Raw genomic sequence first — 25,897 nt, 5'->3', positions numbered from 1 at the left:
AGAGTTACTCAAGGACGAAGAAGCCTACAGTGAGCACCAACCCCATACAGAAACTGGATAACCAGGACAAAAGAACTCTTAACAACCCCACCAAGAAAGGTCAAATTACAAAAGAAGAACAGAGGCAGATAAAAAGCAGTGGACCCGTCCTCCCACACTTCTACGGACACCCCAAAATACACAAGCCTGGCATACCACTTCGGTCAATTGTATCATTACCAGGGACTCCCACATACAACATAGCTAAAGAGCTCACAAAGAAACTTGGGCATCTCACAGAGGAGAGTGAATATTCTATCAACTCCCCACTACAGTGCCTCCAGAAAATCAAAGACCTGAAAATAGAAGATGAAATTATGGTGTCATTCGACATTACAGCTCTTTACATCCATAGACCTGGCACTAGCGAAAGAATCCATGGCAGCAGTTCTACGCAACACACCCGACCTAGCCAAATACCCAGAATAATGGACCTCATTGACCTCTGCCTTACAACCTACTTTCAGTTTGATGGACAAATATACCAACAAATCAAAGGAAGGACTGTAGCAGTCACTATGTAGGACAGACATGCAGAAGACTAGCAGAGCGCACCCATGAACACCAACTAGCAGTCAGAAGACATGATAGATAAAAACTCCTTAATCTCACAACACATAGACAGCCTCAACCATAGCTTCAACTGGGAAACTGTGAGCATCCTAAACCAAGCCAAATCCAAAAATGCTAGAGAATTCCTGGAAGCTTGGCACTCAGACAAAGCAGCCATCAACAGACACATAGAGGTAAACAACATTTACATACCATTCAAAAGAGACAATAGAAAAGCCAAAAGACCAGAACACCTCCTCACCAGCAATCAACACCCACATATGCAAAGATAACACTAGGATTAACACCAGATGAACAACTATTAACTCAGTCAACCAACCCAACAGCAAACAAAAGCCCAGTCAAGGAACTCCCAAGAAGAGAACAACACATCCACCACCACAAGCTGGACAAACTACAGTATATAAACAGAGAGCAAGGCCCACTCCCCTTTCTCACTGAAGATGTTGCCTGGTCTGGCAATGAAATGTCTGCCAGAAAACAACAACGCTCAGAGAGCACCAAGGACTCCACTGGGGGAAAATTCAGAGATTCAGAGTGATGGTGTGCAATCTCAGCAGCTCCTGTTTGAGAAAGGCACAGGTTGAACATCACACATGTCAACACAAAAAGTGATGCAAGAGAAACAGCAAGTTATCCTCTAATCTCCACTCTCTTTTCCCAAAGGCCTAGGATGCAGCTAAATTCAGACTGCTCCACCATCTCAAGAATGAGTGATCTAAGAGGTCACCATGAATATCAAATTGAGGGCAGCACCAAGCGATGGCCTACCCAGAGTTAGTAAGCCAGAAAAAAAAAGTTTAGCCTTTTTCTACATGCTTGGATGCCAACCATCTTGCCCTTTAAAACCCACCTAGTTTTAATTTTTTATTTCTAACCTGGTGCTTCTTATTCTACATAAAACTCCCATGGAACATGGTTCTTTTTTCAGACACAATTAAAAAAGGGGAAAAAAATCTCTTCAAAGTACTTTCAAGCATTTTATATAAAATTATTTATTATTACTATGATTATTATTATGAACTAGTGGCTTCTCTCTGCCTCTCCCCCCATCATATTTTGTATTTCTATTTTAAGACAATATTGGGGGAGATGGGGGGTGATATAAATTTAATAAATAAATAAATAAATAAAATATTACCCACTACTATAAATAACTAAGGTCTACCAAAAAAAAAAGAGTAAGACATATAAGCTAGTAGGAAGATGGAGCCCCAAATTCTTCCCCAGGGATATTATTCTAGAATCAGTTCTAATTTTGCTTTAATAAATAGCCTTAGACTGAATTTATGTCTATCAGTTCACCTAGCTCAGTTACATCCAACAGCATCTGCCCAAGATTTCAAAGAGAAATGTTTGCCAGCCCTACTTACAGCAATGTGACCAGTGAGAAACATTCTAGGATTTTGAGAGAAAGTTGCAGATGCTGCCACAAAAAGACCATCACAGGGAGAAGAGAACTTGCCTGCTCACAAAATGGTTACTTTGGTGGGCAAAGCCAGAAGGCCAACTGGTAAGGTTGTTCCCTGCTGTTCCTCTCCTGATCAACTACCCTGCTGTTCCTCTCCTGATCAACTTATCTTGGTCTTTTTTTCTAGGCAGATAGACCAACTTTCAGACAAAGCACAGGCTGTAGCCTCCACCTTATTTGTTTTCAGAAAATGCCACAGAGCCCAGGGCCTGGCATTTTGCTTTGCAACCTGTAATTTCTGATTTCTCTATTTTAAAGTAATAACAGTAATAGTAAGAATAAGAATAAGAATTAAAAAGTCAGATGGAAAGGGTGCTAGCCAGTTTACCAGAAGTACAACTTATATCCCCATAGCAAAAAAGGGAAACACTAAAGAATGTTCACACTATCAAACAATGGCACTCATTTCACATGCCAGTAAGGTAATGCTCAAGATCCTGCAAGGTAGACTTCAGCAATTCATGGAGCGAGAATTGCCAGATGCACAAGCTGGGTTTAGAAAAGGCAGAGGAACTAGGGACCGAATTGCCAATATCCGCTGCATAATGGAAAAAGCCAGGGAGTTTCAGAAAAACATCTATTTCTGTTTTATTGACTATTGTAAAGCCTTTGACTGTGTGGACCATAACAAATTGTGGCAAGTTCTTAGCGGTATGGGAATACCAAGTCATCTTGTATGCCTCCTGAAGAATCTGTATAACGACCAAGTAGCAACAGTAAGAACAGTAAGGAAGGCTGAGAGAAGGAAGATCGATGCTTTGGAACTGTGGTGTTGGAGGAAAATTCTGAGAGTGCCTTGGACTGCAAGAAGATCAAACCAGTCCATCCTCCAGGAAATAAAGCCAGACTGCTCACTTGAGGGAGTGATATTAAAGGCAAAACTGAAATACTTTGGCCACATCATGAGAAGACAGGACACCCTGGAGAAGATGCTGATGCTAGGGAGAGTGGAAGGCAAAAGGAAGAGGGGCCAACCAAGGGCAAGACGGATAGATGATATTCTAGAGGTGACGGACCCGTCCCTGGGGAGCTGGGGGTGTTGACAACCGACAGGAAGCTCTGGTGTGGGCTGGTCCATGAAGTCACGAAGAGTCGGAAGCGACTGAACGAATAAACAACAACAACAACTCTTTTCAATGCTTAATGTAGGAACCCTGTCTTCACTCCTAGGACCTCATTTAGATCCTGGGGGCATCTATAAAAATCAGTTTCCAATTCAATACTCTGGACTAAAGAGTACTCCTTCCTGATTATGTATATTAATATCTCATTTTTGCAGCTGATTCTTTTTTTATAAGAATTTTATTAAATTTCAAACAAAGATAAAAACTACAGAAAAAAATAAAAAACTACAAAGAAAAAAAAACTAAAAAAATGTGAAAACACAGAAGAACTTTTTAAAAAAAAAAGTTACAAAGAAAGATGACTTCTGACTTTTAACAGCAAGATTATACAACCATTTTCCATAATCAATCCCTTACTCTATATTGAACCAAAGTCACATTATTTCTATAAATCATACCATTGGCACATTATAAAAATCACTAAATACATTTGCTCCTTCCCCTTATATTAAAAGAATATATACACACACAGAGAGACAGGTACGTACACCTTCTAATCAACTTCACCCCCAAAGATTACATTCATTTATTTATTTCCTTCCTACAACTATTCTATACATTCCTTTCTAATATAATAAGGATCAAGCTAAAAAACATATAAATTGTCTACCATTATACTTGATAATACAGCAATTTTAACAATCTTAATCATGTCAGACCCAAAACCAAACATCATTCTTTTTTTTTTCTTTTTTCTTTTTGTTATTATACCTTAATAATCTTAATTCAAATCGTTGCAGCTGATTCTTGATACATTAAGAGCTGACTCATGCTGGCCTTGCACTTTGGGTAACCTTTGAATCCAGTTTAACATGCTTTCATCATAAGCCTTTATTCAGGAAACCTTCATAGAACACGCAGACCAAGAAAAGAGACCTCCAGAAGGATCAGGCAATGAACTGACAAGCAGAAAAAGAAAGGCAATATCTGTTCTAAGCAGAGGAAGTAATATGACAGGAGCTCCACAGTGGACAAGCTGGGGACCGTTAATATGGGCAGAGAAAGAAGAGTGTTAAGTGAAAACAAGGAGAACAGCCAATGTACAAAGTTCCTGATACAGTAAAATTTCTGAATCTAAACCAATGTGAATTTGAAGAATTACCCAGCAGTAACTACTAAAAACTCTTCATAAAATCAATTTATTAAAGAGTGCATTTAAAAAAAAAAGTGGTAAGGACACAACTGAAGGGAGATGGCTAGAAGCATTGACTTTCTTCATAACTAGAAACACAAGGAATCAAGGAGAAAAATGATGGGAAGTCAACAGTAGGAGTGAACTAGATGGAAAGGATTCTAGGCTGACTAGAGAAAGAACTCGATGTTCATTTGCCATTCATAACTATTACAGCAGGGGGTTATTTTCGGTCATTGTCTTATTAACAAGAAAAACCAGAGCCATTAGTAGACTTCAATTTTAAAGTATCAAAAGGCCATCTCTTCCCACATTCAGTGAAGAGTGAGGATAGCAAGACTTACCATAGAGAGGAATCACAGAGAAGTAGATAAGGTGATAAAGATTATATGCTTCAATTCTAACATCCTTCCAAATTCCCTGAGTGGGGAAAGAGGGGCCCCAGTCCCAGCTAAATGAACACTGTTCCTGCAATAGATTAGACAAAATACAGTGAGCTGCACAATTATCACCTGCAAAAGCAAAGCATCAGATTCTGCAACATTCATCTACAAGGGGAGCTGCATTTTTTTAAAGACATCTGAGAGTCACAGGGTTGAGATATGATGCACTGACTACCTGATGCAGCAGAACTGAATGTGGAGGCATTTTCTGGAGTTCTGTGGACTTTGAGGTAAAGCAAAAGGGCTTATTTACAAAGAAAAATAATGTATTTGCTGCTGGATATGGGTGGATGGGGTCACAAAAACAGGATTGAAGGTTGAAAGTGGCATGTGGGTTGCCCCCCGCTTTGCAAAGAAATAAAAAAGTTTTGACATGCATTGTATAAGAATTATATTTCCAACCTTCTCTATCTCCAAAGGGAAGGCAAGAAAAACCTCAGAAGGGTGAACAGAGAGAAATATAAATAAGAAGTCATTTCCCAGCATTGAGGATCACTCTAACATAGCTTCCTTCCATATGCTTCCTATCTTAAGAAAATCCATTCTGCAGGACAAAAGAATTTGTCACAGAGTCTGTGAATATTAATCTATTAAATAAAATAAAATAAATAAAACTAGTAAAATAAATAAATATATAAAAATGGTGCACTGGCTTATTGAGCTCCATAGTGAGAGTGATTTTCAAGATAGGAATGGTTAAGTAGATCCAAATTTATTTGTTTATCATTTTATAAAGATTGTCAATGATGGCTGAGTCCCTTGTTTTTAAAATGATTTTCCAACACCATTTTGGAAATGAAGCTTACTCTTGATACTAGTTTCAGGATTCTTTAATTTTAATGGTATTTCTTTTCTCAGGGTGTGAAGTACATTGCAAGCTAGAGAGGATCAAGATCCCAATGCTTTGCTATAGTCACAGTTACAGACTGAGACAAAGTCTCTTTTAGGAAGGATAGCATACTGATTTTCTCACCCACAAACCACTGATAAACTTCCAAGGCTCAAAACACAACCTGAAATCCATTGCTCCAGCCTGGCTAAGAAACAAAATCCATTTTCAAGCATTTGGGCAAGCAAGGGAAGGAAAGCAGCTTAGGATATATTTCCGTCAAGCTCTCATAAAACCAAGGATAAATTGGAGTAACACATAATTATGTATATTACTCCTCTGCTCCTTGAGTTGTGAGACAGATATGATTGTAATGTTATTATTTGATAAAACTAAACAATATTTCTAAGGAGAAAATGAAAGCTCAACATGGTTCATACTATGTTCTCTATTGATGATTCACTTATGATTCTTAGCTGTGCTATAGTGTAAATTAATAGGCTAGCCAAATCCTTCCTCTGCAGTATAGAATCATAATGGGTATCCTCCCTCTTCTCAGTACTTTTTCACTGACATTTCTTTGTTTTACTTTTCAGCTTGCTTTTCTCTTTAATCTTATCCTTTTCCAGGCATTTATTTTGGTTGACATTCCGCTTTTTAGAACTGAAAATAACTAAATCGTATTCCATGGTGCCAAAATAAAGTCAGTGGGATAAAGTCTTAATAGAGCATTCTACTTCAGTTACCGTAATAAAGATCTGATTCAGTTACTGTCTCTTCAGTACAAGATGACTGCCAGCCTCTCTAGCATGCCCCCCATTATGTAATTTCTGGGTTCTGAAAGCTGCACTCCCAGTACACCAACAGGAATCAGATTAGGGAGCACTGGGAGGTATATACATATCTCTACATACTCTCTACCCATATTTGTAACATGCCTTGGTAATATGCATTTGGTTACAACTACCATCTCAGATCAAAAAAACTAAGTAAGAAATATCAATTGTACATCAAAATTAGGCCAGTACAATTCACACACTTCAGAGATAATTCAGTTCTCTCTGAGATTTAGAAATACCAAGGGCTACGTGACACGTTAACTTTTATCCCATGGAGGAGCACTTCCATGTGAAAAATGCTACAAAATGAAATTACAGACTCTTATTTATTTATTTATGTATCTATTATTCAAATTTTGTTACTGCCCATCTCCCCCAAGGGGGACTCTCCCCCAAGAATCTTGTATGTGACAGCATCCACAAATATATTTCATCATGTGCTGTCAGGCTTTGTGTCAACGTACACAAAACTTTCACATGACTTGCTGCATGAGACTATTTTGAAAGTATATTAAGCGCTTTATGGGATCAGAGCCTATTCCATTTCAGGATTATGGCAAATTTATCTGTTACTGTGCAAAAGAAAAAGAGTAGCTAAAATAGCAGCATTAGGGACTTTTACTTTTGAAGCCATGGTTCCTTAATTTCAGGTCCCACAGAGAAAAGCACTGTACTACAGCAGAGATTGGCAGTGTAGCTTATGCCAGGTCCCTGAAAGGCTCTCCCTTAAAATTGTCAAAATCTCACAAAATTTCAGCTAATCTAGGGAAGAGGCATGATCATACAATGGGACCTGGGATCTAAGAAAACTGCAGACTTCTACCCAAGAAAACAGCCTTTAAGATAGTATTTTCTGCAGCTTCATCATGTTGCTGGAACAACATTTGGAGGTCCACACCACCATCAGTTCCCATACAAACAACAACAACAACTTGTTGGGAAGCCAACCAAGCAGAAAAGACTTTGGTCCCTACCCACTTAGTTTTTGAACAGAACCACCCTCAGGGATCTAGCTTCCAAAGCTAAGCTATGTACTATAGCTTTAATATAACTCAGTAATCCAAGAATGAGACATCCAGAATCAGATTATCTGCACAGCCCCAGAATTTAACAGCTGCACTGCTTTCCATTAACTTTACATGAGTCATTAGAAATCATCTGTAAACTTATGCAAAAACAGATGGTTCCACTCTGGATGTGAGGTTCAGGTCATGTCAAAATATTCAGGGCAAAGCAAGTTATTGACCAATCCCTGGAAAGGTACCACAATGTGGCCTCATGATTCCCTCTGCTGGGCATACAAGAGATCTTGCTGAAGTTTTGCAATGTGACCTACCGATCTAAATTTATAACCCTAATAAATGGTAGCTGAACCATACTAATTTTGGCAACACACACTGCACTTGCCTCACTTGTCCCCTACATCCCAGGAACTGGATTGCCTGCTAGCAGATCAAATTACAAGTAGTGAGAAGCAGGCACTGTGCCTATTTCTAGTTTATAATCCTGGAAATAACCATTTCTTAGAACAGAATTTGTCCATCCCCACACCAATTACCTTTCGGCTTGATTGCTGCTATTATGCATAAGTTGAGTTTCAAATCTATACAAGCAGCTGGTAAGAATACGGCAAGAGAAATAGTTTCAAACTGGATCCACAGGCTTCAAATCTTAAGTCTGCATGTGGCAACTACTCTGAATGTTCTCCATGAGAAACTTAGGCAACAGAATCACCATAGGCAGATATAAAAAAATAAAGCCACGAATCAAGCTTTTGTGTGCTATAAAATCATTTCAAAATTTGATCATTAGAAGAAAAGTATAGACATTTAGTCTAAACTCACTTTCCTGGAATGCCCCTCATTTTGCTTCTCATATTTCTGCTCTACCAACTTAAAGTTCAAGCTCACTTATTTTTAATAAAGGATGAATTTCCTCACTTACTTATGTACACTGCTACAAATGTCAATGTATAATAATGGGGCACAGAAGAGAAATAATCCACAGGGCAGGTCTGGTTTGCAGAACACCTAGGTCTGGTTTGCAGGACGCCTGCACAATGGTGGTTAACAACTACCTCCACGTGGCCAAAATGTTGTCATTCAAGCTAGTGACATTTGTCACTGAACTGGCCTGCCAAGTGTAGAGTGAAACCATGCCATTTTTCTTCGGTGTTACCAGTATGCCATGACCTGCTTCAACAAGGATTTTTTTTTCAGTCTCTTTGAACTCAGTTCACCCTTCTGAACGGTGCCATTCTGGGTAACCAAATATTAATCCATACATGAAAAAGGCTGCAATACAATTTATATACTGCAGGGGTCAGCAATCTTTTCAAGTGGCAAAAGGCATGGTGAGGGTGCCCAAATATAAACATTAATTCATACATAGTTAAAAGTATATGTCACTTTTAACCAATTAAAATTGCTGAAATCTCAGGAAAGAGCCAAATCTCAAAAGATCTGAGTTCTCAGATGGGATCACATAGTAGTTGAGCCACTTCTAATTCTCTGTCTCTCTCTGTGTAGGTCTACACCTACACAGGTGTATTATTTAAAAAACAATGGAGGTCAGTGGCCATCATCTACTAGTATGAGAGATGCCTTGGTGCCTATGAGAACCATGCTGCTGATCCCAGATGAACTGAAGCTTGTGGTCCTGAGAGCCACAAAAGACAGCCACGGAGACTGCACATTGACACATATGCTTGTTTTAAATGTAAATTTTAAAGATTCACACAACTGGCCTATGCATACCTCTGAACCCCACCCATAATATTTCAAAAGTACCCAGCTGGCTCCTAAAATGCAGCAGCTGTTTTCATTCTACTTTCTTTACAAAACGTATCAGGATGGGAGAGTGGAGAGAAGCATCCTATTTCAAAATCATGTTAATCAGTGAGTATCCTTTGCCCATAGACATCCACCTTCACAGCACTTATTTGCCTGTTTCACATATTCAAGTGGTACCAACCAGCTGCCCACAATGACGCGAAGGGAAGACAAACTGGTAACCAGTCTTGCCGGTAGCATTAATTTAAGGGAAAACTCCAAGAAAATCCCCCCATTCAGAGGCTGAAACTTTAGGCCTATTCGTTTTTGTTTTAAGACAAAATAGTTACTGTACATTAAGCCAAGCAGTCATTTATGCCATCATAGCCCATGTCCTTAAAATATAAACCCAAGTCAGAGAACAGAAAAACACCAATTTTCCACCAGGTTTTGGTGACATGGAGAGTTCAGCCCACAGGCTGTTTCAACTTCAGCCTGTTGCCCGTGCCATTTTTTATTGCAAATGCCATATGGTTACTGCTGAATGACGGACAAATGTCCATGAGTACCATGACAAATCTCCTTGTACAAGGAAAGTAAAATAAATACAAGAAGGGCATAAAGGGGAAGAGATTCATTTTAGGAAACATTATAACTGATATTCAGCCTTAATTGCATAGTTTCTTCAAGAGTGAAAAACTTTTTTCAGAAAGTATCTCCCATAACACCACAACCCTTTGCAAAGGCCACCCTCATCTTCTCTACTAAAAATATGAGGACAGCTGTTTAAGTTTTTCTTGCCCACTCTCCCAGCACTGTTTTCTAATCACCCTGGGAGAAGCCACAGATTCTAGGGCAGAAAGATGACCTCTTACATTTTAATTGGTTATGGTTAATCACAACAGCTGTTTCTTCATAGCTTACTTCACCTATCCAATTCAATCACAGAGGCCACATCAAAATTCAACCAAAGTTATTTCTATTATATTTTTAATTACTCTGTGCTCTTCTGTCTGTGTTTTGATGAAGTCACTTTTTTATCAGGAGACAAAAAAGATACCAAGCTAGTGAGTTTTCTTAATTGCAGTATTTAAAGCACAATGGTGGATGAGCCTTTCTACATTAGGACCGCAACCCTAAATAAACATATTAGGGAGTAGGTCACCTTGGATACAGTGAGACTTATATCCAGATAAACACAGAGAGGATTGTTCTGTCTGATATTTACAGAAATAAGATTCACTGGTCCTTTTTAATAAATTTCTAGTCATAATGATCGTAATGAATAAAAGCTGTTGGGAACCATCCTGTAATAATCCTCAAGCAGATCCCACCACCCTTTTACAACAGCTTAATAAGGTCTGGATTCTTCTTAGCTAACACTTCCCAGAAACTGTCAGAGCAGGTTGAACAATATAAGTGGCTCGCTACATGGGGAACAGCAAATGCATACAAAGGTGCTTGGCTAAGATTCTTCCAAGTCTGCCAATGTATTCTGGCACTTCTCAGAGTCAGCTTCCATCTTTTCTCATTGTTGAAATTCTCTGGTTGGACTCAGTCATAAAGCACCATCCATGAAATGAATGGGAGTTGGCTGAATTTTTAAAATCCATTCTATTTCAATCACAGCAGCTAAGAACAGTTTACAACTGGCTTTTGCTAGCACAGATCGTATGAACTCTCTTGTTCTCTAACTGTTAATATTACTTGGTTGTCACTGGTGATAAACAAATTATCTTTCCATTTTCCCCCCATCTTATGGAAATTCTCTATTAAAATTAACATGTTTCAATAAAGTGTGTTACATACCGTAAGGCTGATCCCTGAATAAAGGAAAATAAAACATTTGAACAATTAACTATATAGAATATTAGAAAAGGAAAATAAAATATCTAAGTCTATTAGCTCCATTATGAATTCTGCAAATGTATTTCCTTTCATAATCTAATGTATGTAATTTTCTTGTTTGCTTTCAGGTAAGAATAATGGTCTAAAATATGCTTATTTTATTACCTATTTCTAAAAAGCAATCATAGCCATATCTAAAATCCAGAGCTGGGTAATACCATAACTACAGTCAATTAAAATACAGGACATCCTCACTTAATGACCACAATTGAGACCAGCAACTCTGTCGCTAAGTGATTTGTGGTCATTAAGTGAATCACCCACAGTCGTTAAGCGAGACATCAGTAGCCACAACTTGCAGTTTTACTGCTGGCTTCCCCATTGACTCTGTTTGTTGGAAGCTGGTTGTGAAGCACCCAAATGTAGATTATGTGACTGCCAGGATGCTGCAATGGCTGTAAGCATGAGGGCCAGTTGTAAGGTTACTTTTTCAGCACCATCATAACTTTGAACAGTTGCTAAACAGGGCAGTCGTTAAGTGAGGATTACCTGTAACAAAGGCGTTCCATTGCTTTACCTTGGGTGGACCTATAAAAGTATCACTTGATTATGGATTATTGATAGATACATTTAAGGGATAGAGTCCAGTTAACAATGACAATGACAATTGTAGGACTCATTTCCTCTGATCATCACTATTACAACATACATGCACACACCAGTATTACCTTTCTGATGAAATTCACATGACATTCTCCTTTCTGCACAGGTGGGGGACATTCTGGAGGCACCTTGTACGCTTGGTGAATTTTACTTTGTTGTGCAGCATACCAAATAGCAGATAAAAAATGAACTTGGATTGTGTTGATCTCCTTGATCACATCAGTAATATCGAAGTTCTATGTCAGGGATAGACCAACAAAGAGAAAGAGAGAGAGAGAGGTTGATTACTGACACAATGAATTTGTTACTCTGGCTCACAGCATACACTGTATGTTGATTCAGTTATCTGCACTTGGATTCTTTTGTTTGTTTGTAGAAGTATATAACAGTACTGGGTGGGTACTGTTAAGAAATATGCATGATTTGATGTCTGATTATTTCTTCACATTTCTGAAGCTCCAAGGTCAAGACTCTCCTGCTTCAAGGATGGCAAACTTCTTGGCTAGGGGCAACAGTTTCATGACCTGCTGGTTGGCCATGTATCTTGCAGTGATGTCATCAGAAGAGGTGCTTTTCAAGCAATGCTGAGGCTTTCTGGCAGAGGTGGCTTAAGGAAATGAATGAGAGTTTTTTGCAGCACAGATGCCTTGTGCTTCCATTTCTACCCTCTTAGAATACTTTCCAAACCAATTCCCAAGAGATACCGCACCTTAGAGCTGTTCTTAGCTCTGGGTTACCCAACTTATTGGTGATCCAGATAGTCATATTAGTTGGCTTACCCATTTCATGATGTTGTTGTTGAACATCAGATGAGTCTGCAGTGAAAAATCTGGACAGTCATCAATGGGGGGAGGGGTTTATAGTGAATCCTGCAGTGTGCACAGGGTTGGACTTGATTACCTCTTAGGTCCCTTCCAACTCTATGGTTTTTGATCTATGATATCATATGGATGAACAGGCTAATCTGGTTTGTATCATAGAAACCTGGATCAGATAGCTAAGTAGCCCATATTTAACCAATTAAGTTCGTCCAAATACAACCCTGGGGCTGTCTCAGTACATCAGAAGCCCAAAATACTTTGCAGGCCAAATGGTCATGTTAATTTTTTGCTTCTAAGCAGTCAGATAGAAAACCAATGGCTGGAGGTGTGCATGTTTCTCTGTTTCCATGGTCATATCGTTTCTAAATACAATTTGGCTTGACTACCACTCCCCTCTACAGGAGTGAGGAACCAATTACATGATCCATCCCAGACTTATGGGATTGCAGCAATTCTGAATTCTTTGAGGGATTTTTCAATGCATAAAATAGGATTAGAAGAGACCATGGAAGTCTTCTAGTCCAACCCCTTGTCCAGGGAAGGAATCCTCAAACCATCCCAGACAAATGGTGGACAACAATTTGCTTGATAACCTTCAGTCATGGAGCACACACAACTCCAGTAATGGAGGCAGGCTGTTCCTTTACTTAATAGCTCTCATGGTCAGAAAATTCCTCCATATTTCAAACTTTGGTCTTCCTCTGAAAGCTTCAACCTGTTGGTTCTTGTCCTACCCTCAGAAACTATGGAGAATAAATTCATAGCCACTTTCCTAGGACAGCCCTTCAGATATTGGAATGCTGGTATCACATCTCCTCTTAGCCTTCTCTTCTTTGGGTTAAACATACACAGTTCCTTTAATTCAGGGGCTGTTAACCTGGAGTCCACAAACTCCTCAGGGTCCATGGCTGGATTTCAGGGGCTCCATGAACTTAGATGGGGGAAAAAAAACTTTATTTTCGCTATTTTATTTTAATGTATTTACCACTTTAGCCTGAGGCCCAGGGAAAAGCCAGATTTCAAGGAATTGTTTAAATATAGTCAGGGTAGGGACCATACAAATCTGTGCAAGTGAGATCATTCCAGAGGTCAGTTGCAAGACAGAAGGCCCGCTTCCTGGGTCCTATCGGGTGACACTTTTGAATGGATGGCCCTGGAGTATGCTCAATTGTAAAGGACAGACAAAAGCTATGAAAGACAGATGATCCCTCAAATAACCAAATCCTATACATGAAGGGCTTTATGGCTGATAACCAGCACCTTGAATTGCACCCAGAAGCCTACTGGTAACCATGCCCATAACTGCCCATGCTGCTTTATTTTGGACCTTCTCCACCAGAAACCATCTAAAGGAACAAGGAGAGAAGAACTCCTGCTTGTATATTGGCTATGAATGTATTAAATGATAAAGATAGGCAGAGAAAGGCCCAAGCTACCAGCCTTTTGCAGCCAATCATTTTGCAGCCTGACCACTAAAGCTTTCTATGCAGACAAAGCAGATGACACATAAATATGCCCTCATATTCTCTATCACCAACTAATCAAGAGGGGAAAAAAATCCTCTCCTGACTCAAGACATTTACAAGACCTTTAACCCAGCCCAGAGCCAACCACAAACACCCATAAATATCATTTTGACTTACTAATGAAGCCTATATCCAGCACCACTACCAGTTCCATCCCATCTCTCTGAGAGATGGACAGGCTTCAAGAAAAACCCTGGGTTTTCTATTCTACATGCATGGCATGAAGAGGGTAAGAAAACAGGAGCCTTCCAGTTTTGCAGGGTTTTGCTTTTAACATTCCCCAAAGAGCTGCTTTTCTTTCCCAACCAATCAGCAAGCCTGCAGAGGTTAGGACAAGAAGCAAACTCACGTTTACAAAAGGGGCAGGTACAACAGGAGAAGGTACTTTCTGCTGCTATTTTTTTTCCATTCTGAGGCACTGGCCAAGTAAGAGGGTTTAGCTGCATTGAGTCTCTCTATACCTCTCTAGCTCACTCTATAACTCTAAATCAGTATTTTTCAAACTTGGCAACTTTAAGATGTGTGGACTTCATCTCCCAGAATTCCCCAGCCAATTATGGGAGTTCAAGTCCACACAACTTGTTGCCAAGTTTGAAAAACACTGCTCTAAATTCACTGGCCTGGTTCACACAACATGCAAAGCAATAATTCAGTAGAACCATGCTACATTTGAGTTCAAGGCAAAATGGTGCTTCAAGCAATTGAAGTACTTGCCACACAGTACTTGTCCACAATTCCTTTGGTGCAGCTGCCTTCTACAGCTGCAATGTGACCTCAGAAGAAGACAAGTTTGGCCTTTGAATCCAAGGCACAGTATAGCCCTGTCATATAGTTTGTGTGATTTGGGCTTGATGAAACCAACCACTGTGATTTAATCAATAAAACATGCTTCAACAAACAATTGTTTGATGTGATATGATAGCCCAGCCACTACTTTGACTCCCATTGTCAAAAATCAATTGTCCTTGAACCTTACTGCTTATCAAATGTTTGGTTTTTGGAAAGTGATTTCATTTCACCTGCCATAGCTATTCAGATAAATCATGAAAAAGTGCTACAGAGCTATAGGTAAATGTGCAGGATCTCTCGCTGCAAAGCGCCAGCAACAGTTCAAATTGGGATCTGAAGAGGCAAAGCACATCAAACCCATATATTATTTTTCAGTTACAGAAACCTCTTTTGACAACAACTGTAATATATTACATACTGCACTGGTAGTTACTTACTAATTTAATTTAAACAATATAGTTCAATAAGTTGGCAACATTTGAAATGTCCTGAATTTGAGATGTGTTTATTTTTTATTTGTTTCTTTGACTTCAATAAAGCAACCAAAAAACACCAGATACTCACATATCTCTGGAACATATTATCCGTCTTTCCAACAGTTATGTTATTGACCACTATCTGTGCTACCGTATCTACTCCCTCAAAAATCAAACTCAGTTTTTGCCACATACTGCAGAAAAGATAACAAAAAACACAAAATTATTTTGTTATATTTACATACCTTCTTTACAATTCTACACATACCCTGCCCAATTTCTATCATCACAACAAGCCTGTGAAATGGGTAAGACTGGCTTATGGACCAGAACCTGGGTCTGCAATCCTCCTGTTCAAAGATGTGCGCTGCTGTACTCAGGGGTCTGATTCTAGATAAATGCATACAAATATGCAGTCCAAACCTTAGTATTCTTAATTTCAGTTTTCTCACATAACATACCTGATATCAAAAGGAACTTCGAATGTTCTGCTATATGTCCAGTTATCCAAGGAGATCCATCTGTAGGCCAGATCATTAAATCTATAGTAAGGATCCTACAAATCAGCCACATGAAACAAACAAACAAAGAAACAAAAGCTTAAAATTGAGTAATGAGACAAATTATATCAAAACATTTTAAAGATATTGGAGTAGGAAATTGCAAAGAACTATCAAGTAAGGTAAAAGACAGCATAATACCTAATTTGCTTTCACTCACCCTTGCTACCTGTTGGTAAATAAAAGAGGGGATTCTACATCTACATCCAGTTGATTCATTAGATTAATAAATTTCACAAAATTATAATTTAATTACTCCCCCAAAAGAGTGAACAATTCTATAAAAATAAGGTAAAAATGAAAGATTAATGCTAAATAATGAGGCAAAATAAACAGAATACAAATCAATAAAGTCCCACAATCAGAGAAGAGACATGGTGAAACAGAATGAAAATGCAGACAGGAAAGGTGGAATAAAAATGAATACTGTTTTTAATTTGACTTTTCCAAGAAAATCTATCCTAAGATAATATTAGACACAGTAAGTACAAATCAATGACCAACTATAATTTATGGTTATGGTCCTCATGCTATGATGGCAATTGGGACCAGAATTGGCATGATAGTTTGTTGAACTAAACCCCACCTGCCCCATTCCCAGGCAAAACCAAAGGTTTAAAGACAACTTTAATCTGATCTATCTGAAGAACATACTGTAGATTTGATGAAACATGCCAACTTCAAACCTTGCTAAGTTGATACTTTCACAATAACATGATTAAGATTAAGGTTGGATGCAGAAAGAACTGTGGTTACAGTAATTAAAAATAGAAGCAAAACCTACTAATCTCTTTTACAGGACTGTACTAGAAGAGAATGGAGTACACAAGGCAGAGTTTGGGTACAATTGATGTCCGTTACACATGTACGTTGTTATTTGTTCAGTCGCTTCCGACTCTTCGTGACTTCATGGACCAGCCCACGCCAGAGCTTCCTGTCGGTCATCAACACCCCCAGCTCCCCCAGGGACGAGTCTGTCACCTCTAGAATATCATCTATCCGTCTTGCCCTTGGTCGGCCCCTCTTCCTTTTGCCTTCCACTCTCCCTAGCATCAGCATCTTCTCCAGGGTGTCCTGTCTTCTCATTATGTGGCCAAAGTATTTCAGTTTTGCCTTTAATATCATTCCCTCAAGTGAGCAGTCTGGCTTTATTTCCTGGAGGATGGACTGGTTTGATCTTCTTGCAGTCCAAGGCACTCTCAGAATTTTCCTCCAACACTACAGTTCAAAAGCATCGATCTTCCTTCTCTCAGCCTTCCTTATGGTCCAACTCTCGCAGCCATATATTACTACTGGGAATACCATTGCTTTAACTATGCGGACCTTTGTTGTCAGTGTGATGTCTCTGCTCTTAACTATTTTATCGAGATTGGTCATTGCTCTTCTCCCAAGGATTAAGCGTCTTCTGATTTCCTGACTGCAGTCAGCATCTGCAGTAATCTTTGCACCTGCTTCTACATTTTCTCCCTCTATTTGCCAGTTATCAATCAAGCTGGTTGCCATAATCTTGGTTTTTTTGAGGTTTAGCTGCAAGCCAGCTTTTGCACTTTCTTCTTTCACCTTCATCATAAGGCTCCTCAGTTCCTCTTCGCTTTCAGCCATCAAAGTGGTATCATCTGCTATCTGAGATTGTTAATGTTTCTTCCAGCGATTTTAACTCCAGCCTTGGATTCCTCAAGCCCAGCATGTCACATGATGTATTCTGCGTACAAGTTGAATAGGTAGGGTGAGAGTATACAGCCCTGCCGTACTCCTTTCCCAATCTTAAACCAGTCCGTTGTTCCGTGGTCTGTTCTTACCATTGCTACTTGGTCGTTATACAGAGGAGGCATACAAGATGACTTGGTATCCCCACACCGCTAAGAACTTGCCACAATTTGTTATGGTCCACACAGTCAAAGGCTTTAGAATAGTCAATAAAACAGAAAGAGATGTTTTTCTGAAACTCCCTGGCTTTTTCCATTATCTAGTGGATATTGGCAATTTGGTCCCTAGTTCCTCTGCCTTTTCTAAACCCAGCTTGTACATCTGGCAATTCTCGCTCCATGAATTGCTGAAGTCTACCTTGCAGGATCTTGAGCATTACATTACTGGCATGTGAGATGAGTGCCACTGTTCGATAGTTTGAACATTCTTTAGTGTTTCCCTTTTTTTGGTATGGGGATATAAGTTGATTTTTTCCAATCTGATGGCCATTCTTGTGTTTTCCAAATTTGCTGGCATATAACATGCATTACCTTGACAGCATCATCTCGCAAGATTTTGAACAGTTCAGCTGGGATGCCGTTGTCTCCTGCTGCCTTGTTGTTAGCAATGCTTCTTAAGGCCCATTTAACCTCACTCTTCAGGATGTCTGGCTCTAGCTCACTGACCACACCATCAAAGCTATCCCCGATAGTGTTATCCTTCCTATACAGGTCTTCCGTATATTCTTGCCACCTTTTCTTGATCTCTTCTTCTTCTGTTAGGTCCTTGCCATCTTTGTTTTTGATCATACCCGTTTTTGCCTGGAATTTACCTCCAATGTTTCTAATTTTCTGGAAGAGGTCTCTTGTCCTTCCTATTCTATTGTCTTCTTCCACTTCTGTGCATTGCTTGTTTAAAAATAATTCCTTGTATCTTCTGGCTAACCTCTGGAATTTTGCATTTAATTGGGCATATCTCCCCCTATCGCTGTTGTCTTTTGCTTTCCTTCTTTCTTGGGCTACTTCTAGAGTATCATCAGACAGCCATTTTGCCTTCACACACCCACTTTATTATTACTGTATTTCAAAGTTCCTATTAGGCAGAGGCAGACATCTTTTTTGCATTTGTGGATTCAGGGAGTCTGTTGTCTGTGTTCTCACAAAATGGCTGCCATGAAGAGGGAGGGGCTCACACATTCACAAAATGCGTGTTGTGCTTGGCTGGGTGATCACAGAACATGTATTATCAATGGACAAACTGCTACATTTGCTTCAGCCATCTTTTCCAGCTACGCAACTGGCTGTTTAGCCAGATTACCTTTCTCTTTTGAGAGGGGGACACAGGTGGGCAACTTCATCTTCTAAGAAGGCCAAAGTGGCTAGTGCCCTGGTATGCAGCATGCTACCTTCCCGGAAGATGATTTTGGGTGGGGAAGGGAATGTAGACCTCAGTGCATATATATACCATATTCTAGGTGTCTTCGAGGACAACACCTAAAATAAGACCATTTCCCATAGACAGTAGTACTGTTCTGGGTTTCTTTGAATGACAGCTCAAAGTCTCTAAACTATGCATGCATTTTCCCCCCTGGATAGGGGCCCCCTCCTGCTCACCATTAGTATTCATGACAAGTCCCTTCCCTGAAATCACCTGGACTGCACAAGACAGGGACAAGAACAAGATGAGGCTTCCTTCCATGAACCTCTTTAATTCAGCTCAACTTAATATGCAAGCCCAATTCTGAACTACTTCCCACATCTACAAGTTTCAGGAGTGTTGCCGACAAAGCACTTCCTCCAGTTTTAATTCAGAAAAGCAACATGTTGCAGCTATCAGATGTGGCCAATGATGTTTTGAATCACAGAATCAGCCATTTTCAAGGCCAAATACAAGAGAGACACTTTCCATCCACCCAGATCAACCAACAAAATATTGACAAATGTGGTGAAAACAAAGCAAGCAGACCACATTCAAATCAATAACAACAGTATTCCAAAGAAGTCTCCAAGCATGGGTTCGAAAGTAGGCATAACACCTTTGGCAATCGAGTCGTAAATATTAGCATCAGGGACTTGGTGGTGGTAGAGGGATCAGACATACTTAGTAGACGCAGTACGCTGATTTGATAAATGAGGAAAAAAACTGGGGAGAGGGGACAGAACTACAAAGGAGGAGGCCTGTAGTGGCAATATTTTGTTCCAGGTCTCATTTTTTAAATTTTTGTAATGATCCACATCTGAAGAGGAAAAGGTAATTCAGGACACACATGGGAGCTCATGTAACACTCATCAGCAACTCCTTAAAGATCCTGTGTCTTACACAGATGATGCATGATCCCAAGAAAAGACATGTTTGATTTAAGGAGGTGCCAACACCTGATATTGTACAGTACATGCATGCTCCAAATGACCTTTTCCCCTTCAAACTTTGAAAGCTGCACGGCACTGTTGTTTTTAAGGATTGTTCCTATGACTTCTTGGAAGGATCAGATACTATACATTCACACAGGGCATCAGTCTGTGTAACATCATGGTGAAGGAAGTAGTTGCGACTTGTGCTGGCATGTCTCGGCATAGCCAGAAGAGTCAACCCAACGTGTAGTTGAGTAATCAGAATGATAAACTACCTGCTGTGGATAAATGGGTAATTTATAGGAGCAACTTCCAACCTTTTACAAGCAGATGATCTGCCCTGCTAACACACTACAGTGTCAACTCTGACAACAAACAGAAATGAGTGTATCTATGCTATGCAGTCTGTGGCCACAGGCATAGGCCACTTTCTACGTAGGGAAATTCAGCTTTGGTGAAACCTCAAAAACAACACAGAATTGCTGGTGATGGTAACAAAACAAGGACAATAAAAATGATCAAACACCTGTAGTAGAAAACGCAACAATATTTGAGCACCTTTGCTGAGAAAAAAAAAATTGCAAGCAGGAAGGAACATGATACAGGTGCATAAAATTAGATGCTGTGGGGGAAAAGTGGATAGGAGTTTTATCTCATTCTCCCTTAAACATTAGAACCCAGGGATATTCAACAAAGTTGAACAGTTGGAGATTCTGGACAGACAAAACCAATTCTTTGTATGGCATATGGAATTAGCTGCTGTAAGATGCAACAGTGGACACCACATGGCTTTAAAAGAGGATCAGATAAATTCACAGATGAAAAGCAACCCCTAAGACTTTTGATAATACCTCCAAAATCAAAGGCAAAATATGTATCAATACTAGTTCCTGAGAAACAATAGAAGGCCATTGTTCCCTTGTCCATCTCACAGATATCCCACAGGTAGCTTCATGGTCACCATGGAAAAAGAATGCTGGACTAGATAGGTCTGATTAAGGCCTGTTCTTATGGAATAATACTGATCAATCGATTTATCCCACAGTAATTCTGGCCACTTATATGAGGTCGACAAGCAACATTATGTGCATAAAACTGCATGAAAATATAAAACAGAAATTGTTGGCATCCCCAAGCCAGGACTCAGCAGTAAATCTCAGTCCCCCAATGTCACACAGCTTAACTTAGTTGAAGTTTTTCGCACAATATGAAGTAGCTACATAAAAATATTTTTTGAAAACTAGAATGAAACCACACTGAGCTTCATTGAGAGACTCTGCCCTGTGCTTCCTGACTTTCAAGCCAAGGGCTTGCTGACATAACAGGCCTCTATACCCTATAAACCACTGCTTGTGGCTTATCTTGTATAGAAATAATTTCCAGTTAAGATGGAAACATTCTTTTATAAACACATAGCACAATAATGCCTTTCCCAAACTCCCTGGGCCATCTAGTATAAGTTTGTCTTTGGGAAAATGTAAACAGGAAAGGAAGTGTTGGGTTAGGTTTTACAAACATTATCTGGCTAAAGAAGCTGATCAATTAAATGTGTTAAAGGCTAAAAATGTTAGTTCTGTTTCTCAAAATGTACAATGTATCTTGTAGGTTTCACCTTAAAAGAGAAAGAAGAAGGTGTTCTAAAATAATGGGTGCTTTTTTTAAAGAACTTGTGTAGAAAAGTGTTTTTAAAAGTTCATCATTGGACAAGCAGAAAAATATTTTTTATTTAGTTGCTTAATTGATTAATCATTACTATAACTACATCCAAGCTGCAGTTTTACATAAGATGGGTGTCGCAGCTGGATATAACCAGTTCCTATCTACTTGCTCAAGTTAGAAGGGCAGTCTCTCTAATGCAGTTTCTCAACCTTGGCAACTCTTCCCAGAATTCCCCAGCCAGCCATGGGAGTTGCAGTCCACATGTCTTAAAGTTGCTAAGGTTGAGAAATACTGGTTGAGAGCATGGTTTCAGTAATCTGGAAAAAAAAATTCAGCACTCATGGCTTGATCTCGGGGATCAAAAGAAAATGCAGAAATGTTCACTGCAATATACACAGTATACACAGACTGCTGCAGGCACTTAATAGACATGTCCAGCTCTCAATGAAATGGCTGCCTGACGTCAGAAACAGACTTCAAATCCTGAACTCTTTAGTTACAAGGTAAGCCTTCAAACATGAGTCATTCATTCCACTATCCTTGAACAGCTTAATAACTTTAATGCAATACTTAGCAGCAGCTAATAAAGTACCCTAGCATACTTTTAATAATTTGTACAATAGCACACCAGTTGCCACAATGCATCAAGCATAAATCATCAAATGAATTCATGAAAATCATTATTTTTAAAAGATTCCTCTGTTTACATCCTATTATAATCCCAGGCTTGTATTTGGATCCTAATCCCTACATTATGCTAAATGTAGCAATACTCAAGAGTGCAATTCTATACCTGTCTCCTCTGAAGTAAGGTCCAGATAAGCACTGCAGGCTTCACAACAAAAGTAGAAAATAAATTTGGGCTTGAATAGAGGCCTTTTAGATTTCTGGTGCAAGCTAACATATTACAAGTATTTGGTCATTAAACCAAATAAAATAAAAACTTGCACTTGGAAACAAGGATATCAGCAAGACTTTTCTAGACAAATATGGAATACACTTTTTAAATTCTGCATTTTAAAGAAGCACAAATACAGACAATCCAATAAGAACTAGGTCTGTAATGCATATAGTTCTACTGAAACAGAGCTGCTTCTTCCTTTTATCTCAATACATATGTCATGCAAGTAAAGATAGTGTTTATTTCATTGTTTTAAAAATGATCAGATAAAAGATAACAATATTCTCACGTAGTGACTATGGAACTAAAGATGCAAGACTCTCCGAACGGTTGAGAATTAAAAACAACCATAGAGGCAGGCTTCCCTATACTTGCACATTCTAGATGTGTTTGGCTACAAGTCCCATCATTCCCAATCAGGGTTCCCACATGTTAAGAAAGGTAAATATTAAAGTATTAAGATAATGTCTTCGCTCAAAAGGGGAGAACAAAGCAGATGACTCAATAAGCCCATGTTGTTTCATGTATACTTTTACATGTCTCTGTGTTATGGAACAGTGGTTGTTTTTTTTTAATCCATTCAATCAAGTCCAATTCGTGGAGACTGCTTGGACAAGTCCCTGCAGTTTTCTTGGCAAAGTTTTTCAGAAGTGGTTTGCCACTGCCTGCTTCCTAGGGCTGAGAGAGCGCAACTGGCCCAAGATCACCCAGCTGGCTTTGTGCCTGAGGCAGGACTGGAACTCCCAGTTTCTAGCCTGATGCCTTAACCACTACATCAAACTGGCTCTCATGGAACAGGTTACAGTATTTCCCTGCAAGTCCAACTGGTTGGCCACTATTTTTCTGCATGTGCTTTACTTTCTTACAACTTACTTAGTGAGCTTAAGCAAACATGAATTCCTTGTCTTCGCCCTTCCTTCCTGCTGCCTTCTGATTACAGTGCTTCTTTCCCTACACAAGTTCATTGAAACAAATGAGGCTGCAAGAAAACATTAAATTTATTAATTAATTTATCATATGGCTGCTCATCTGCTCAGTGACTCCCTTTGCTGTGTAGTTCTTACTTCTTTCAACAGGATTGAAATAGGCACACACTTCATTTTCTTATGCCACACTAAACTTGAATGTGTCACCTGCATGGAACAATTTCAATGAGAATGGCCAGAGTACAAGAACTTTAAACCAATTCTTTGTTTTTAAGGCATCAACCCTTATATTAAGGATTCCAGTTAATTACATTTGAGGCTATGTGATCTGCACATTCACACATCATGTGCAACTACTGTCTGATGCTGGTTAATTAAATGATACATCCATCAGGGTAATTCACTTTAAGAAAAGTGGAATCTGTGTTGCCATGTGGCATGCTCCCATTCAAATCCATGTCTTTCTCCATAATCCTCCTCTAATACAGTATTGGCATTGTCTATGCACACGGATTTCAACTTCTTTCAGTTCCCAGCCACTGCATATGTTCAGTCCTCACTGGGATTTTGAGGTTCCTCCAGCCCACCAGGATGATTTGATTTTTTTTTTTCCTATAAACCAGGTGGCCTCTGCAAGCCTGCCAAATAACTGATTCTTATCTGGAGAGCGTAATCTTGGCTACAAAAACCACTGAATATCAGAAATGAAGGGAATGTAAAAACAAGGTAAAAATAAATGCCAGATTTTGTTTAAAGCAGATTGTTGAACAAGCCATAGTGCTTGATTTCCAGATAATATTAAGTTATAGCTGGTAGGTTCATATCATGCTAAAGTTAAACAAACTAGACTAGTTTCTTTAGTACAATGGATCTTATCTCTGATCCCAGGACCACTAGTGATCTGTATATGTACATCATACATTAAGTACTTTCTGTTCAGGGTATCAAAATAAAAATACATATATTGTTTTAAAATGGTTAGCATATCAGGAGACTGACAGATCTCACAAGATTTTTGAGTTCTGGCTTGACACTTTTTGAGATTTTGGCTACTTTTAATATTAACTGTTATTCAGTGTTGAGATCCTACAGACCTCAGTGGAGATTATATATGTCATGGTGTCATTACCACCCCTTAGCTTACGCATGGTGGTCCTCAAAAGTTTTCCAGGATGATTCAATTTTACGCACAAAGGAAAAGATTGATTACGGCTGACTTAGTGTTAAGTGTGAATATGACCTTTCCATAAAGTAGCTGAAGAGCCCAATATTAACTGGTGGAAAGACTCAGCCCCATTCAAGCCTAAAATAGATACCATGACAGCCACAAGTAAAGCACCTACCCACAAAAAACAATTAATTGTATACGGGAAGAAATGGATGTAGTGATGGTGGAAGGCTCCCTGAAAATCACATCAAATCCAAAAACCCACAATTCATGTACAGATGAGCACATCAGTGGAGCAACTTAGTCACCAATCAAACGAACAGTTCAGAACTCTTTAGCACATGTGCTTTATCCATCTTACTACCAAAACATCTGATTGGGCTCACAGAAGCCTACTTAATACTGAGAAAAGAAAGGCTTCAACCCTTGTTTGATTTCGTTTTTAGCACAGTAGTTGAAACCAGAATTAAACAGCTTTCATTTGGCAACTTCCGGAAGATCCCAAACCAAGAGCATTCCCCGGGGACAACTCAGCCCGAATTTACTACTACAGTTGGCTCAACTGTCGCCAGACAAGTGGACCACAATTAACCCTCCGACCTGGGCTCGCGGGACACGTCCTGCTAACCACCTGCTTTCGAAGCCAGGCACTCCGGCCCACAAACCGGCTGACGTGCGCCGCCGCCATAGTGCCCCACCTGGATGAGACCCTCTCGGAACAAGGCGGTGTGCACACAGCCCGGGACCTCGGCTTCCAGAGCCAGCGAGCCGTTCGCGTTGTTCACCAGCCAGGTCCCCCGCAGGCTGTGCGCGGCTGCTCCGGCGGGGCTCGGCGAGCTGGAGCGGAGCGGGAAGCCGCTCCTACACACGGCGAACAGAACCGCCAGCACAAGCATCCCTGGATCCCTGCTCGGCATCCTTGGCTTTTCCATCAGAAGTTGCAACCAGGCGGCGGCTGCTGGCAGGAGGCGGGTACTGGTGGAGGCGCAGCGGAAGGGAGAAACTCCGAGTCCCGGAAGCCGCGTCAGCTGAGCTTCCCTGCGAAAGGGGAAACCTTCGTGCGCCTTTGGCCTCCGCGCAGGGGAAGAAATACCCCTGTGCGCATCTTCCTCGCCTCTGGACGCCGCAAGGACGCTTTCGCTTCACGCGTCCGCCGAAGTCGGGGAGGGAAGCTGGAGGAAGCGGCGACCGCGGTGGCTGCAGCTTGCCGGCGAGTGCAGCCGCGAGATCTCCTCTCGTTCTCGGTGGCGGGTGGCTTGCCGCGCACCGCCTCTCTAGAACAGCAAAAGGCGGCGGCGGCGG

General features: G+C 40.0%; 1 protein-coding gene across 1 annotated transcript in view; it reads right to left on the bottom strand.

Annotated features, from left to right (window-relative positions):
* MANBA (mannosidase beta) overlaps nucleotides 1–25,512 on the bottom strand; it is a 62,662-nt gene extending 37,150 nt beyond the window's left edge. Inside the window, exons 1-5 of the mRNA XM_063310426.1 lie at nucleotides 25,294–25,512; nucleotides 15,806–15,900; nucleotides 15,433–15,538; nucleotides 11,798–11,968; nucleotides 4,684–4,807 (exon numbers count right to left, since the gene is read on the bottom strand). Coding sequence (XP_063166496.1) covers nucleotides 4,684–4,807; nucleotides 11,798–11,968; nucleotides 15,433–15,538; nucleotides 15,806–15,900; nucleotides 25,294–25,512 — 715 coding nt within the window. The remainder of the gene's footprint in view (nucleotides 1–4,683; nucleotides 4,808–11,797; nucleotides 11,969–15,432; nucleotides 15,539–15,805; nucleotides 15,901–25,293) is intronic.
* Between the last annotated feature and the right edge of the window lie 385 nt (nucleotides 25,513–25,897).

Source organism: Candoia aspera, chromosome 8 (genome assembly GCF_035149785.1).
Source record: "Candoia aspera isolate rCanAsp1 chromosome 8, rCanAsp1.hap2, whole genome shotgun sequence".
In the NCBI taxonomy this organism is placed as follows: Eukaryota; Metazoa; Chordata; class Lepidosauria; order Squamata; family Boidae; genus Candoia; species Candoia aspera.
The sequence above is the reverse complement of the archived record's forward strand: the minus strand, read 5'-3'. Positions and strand labels throughout refer to the sequence as shown.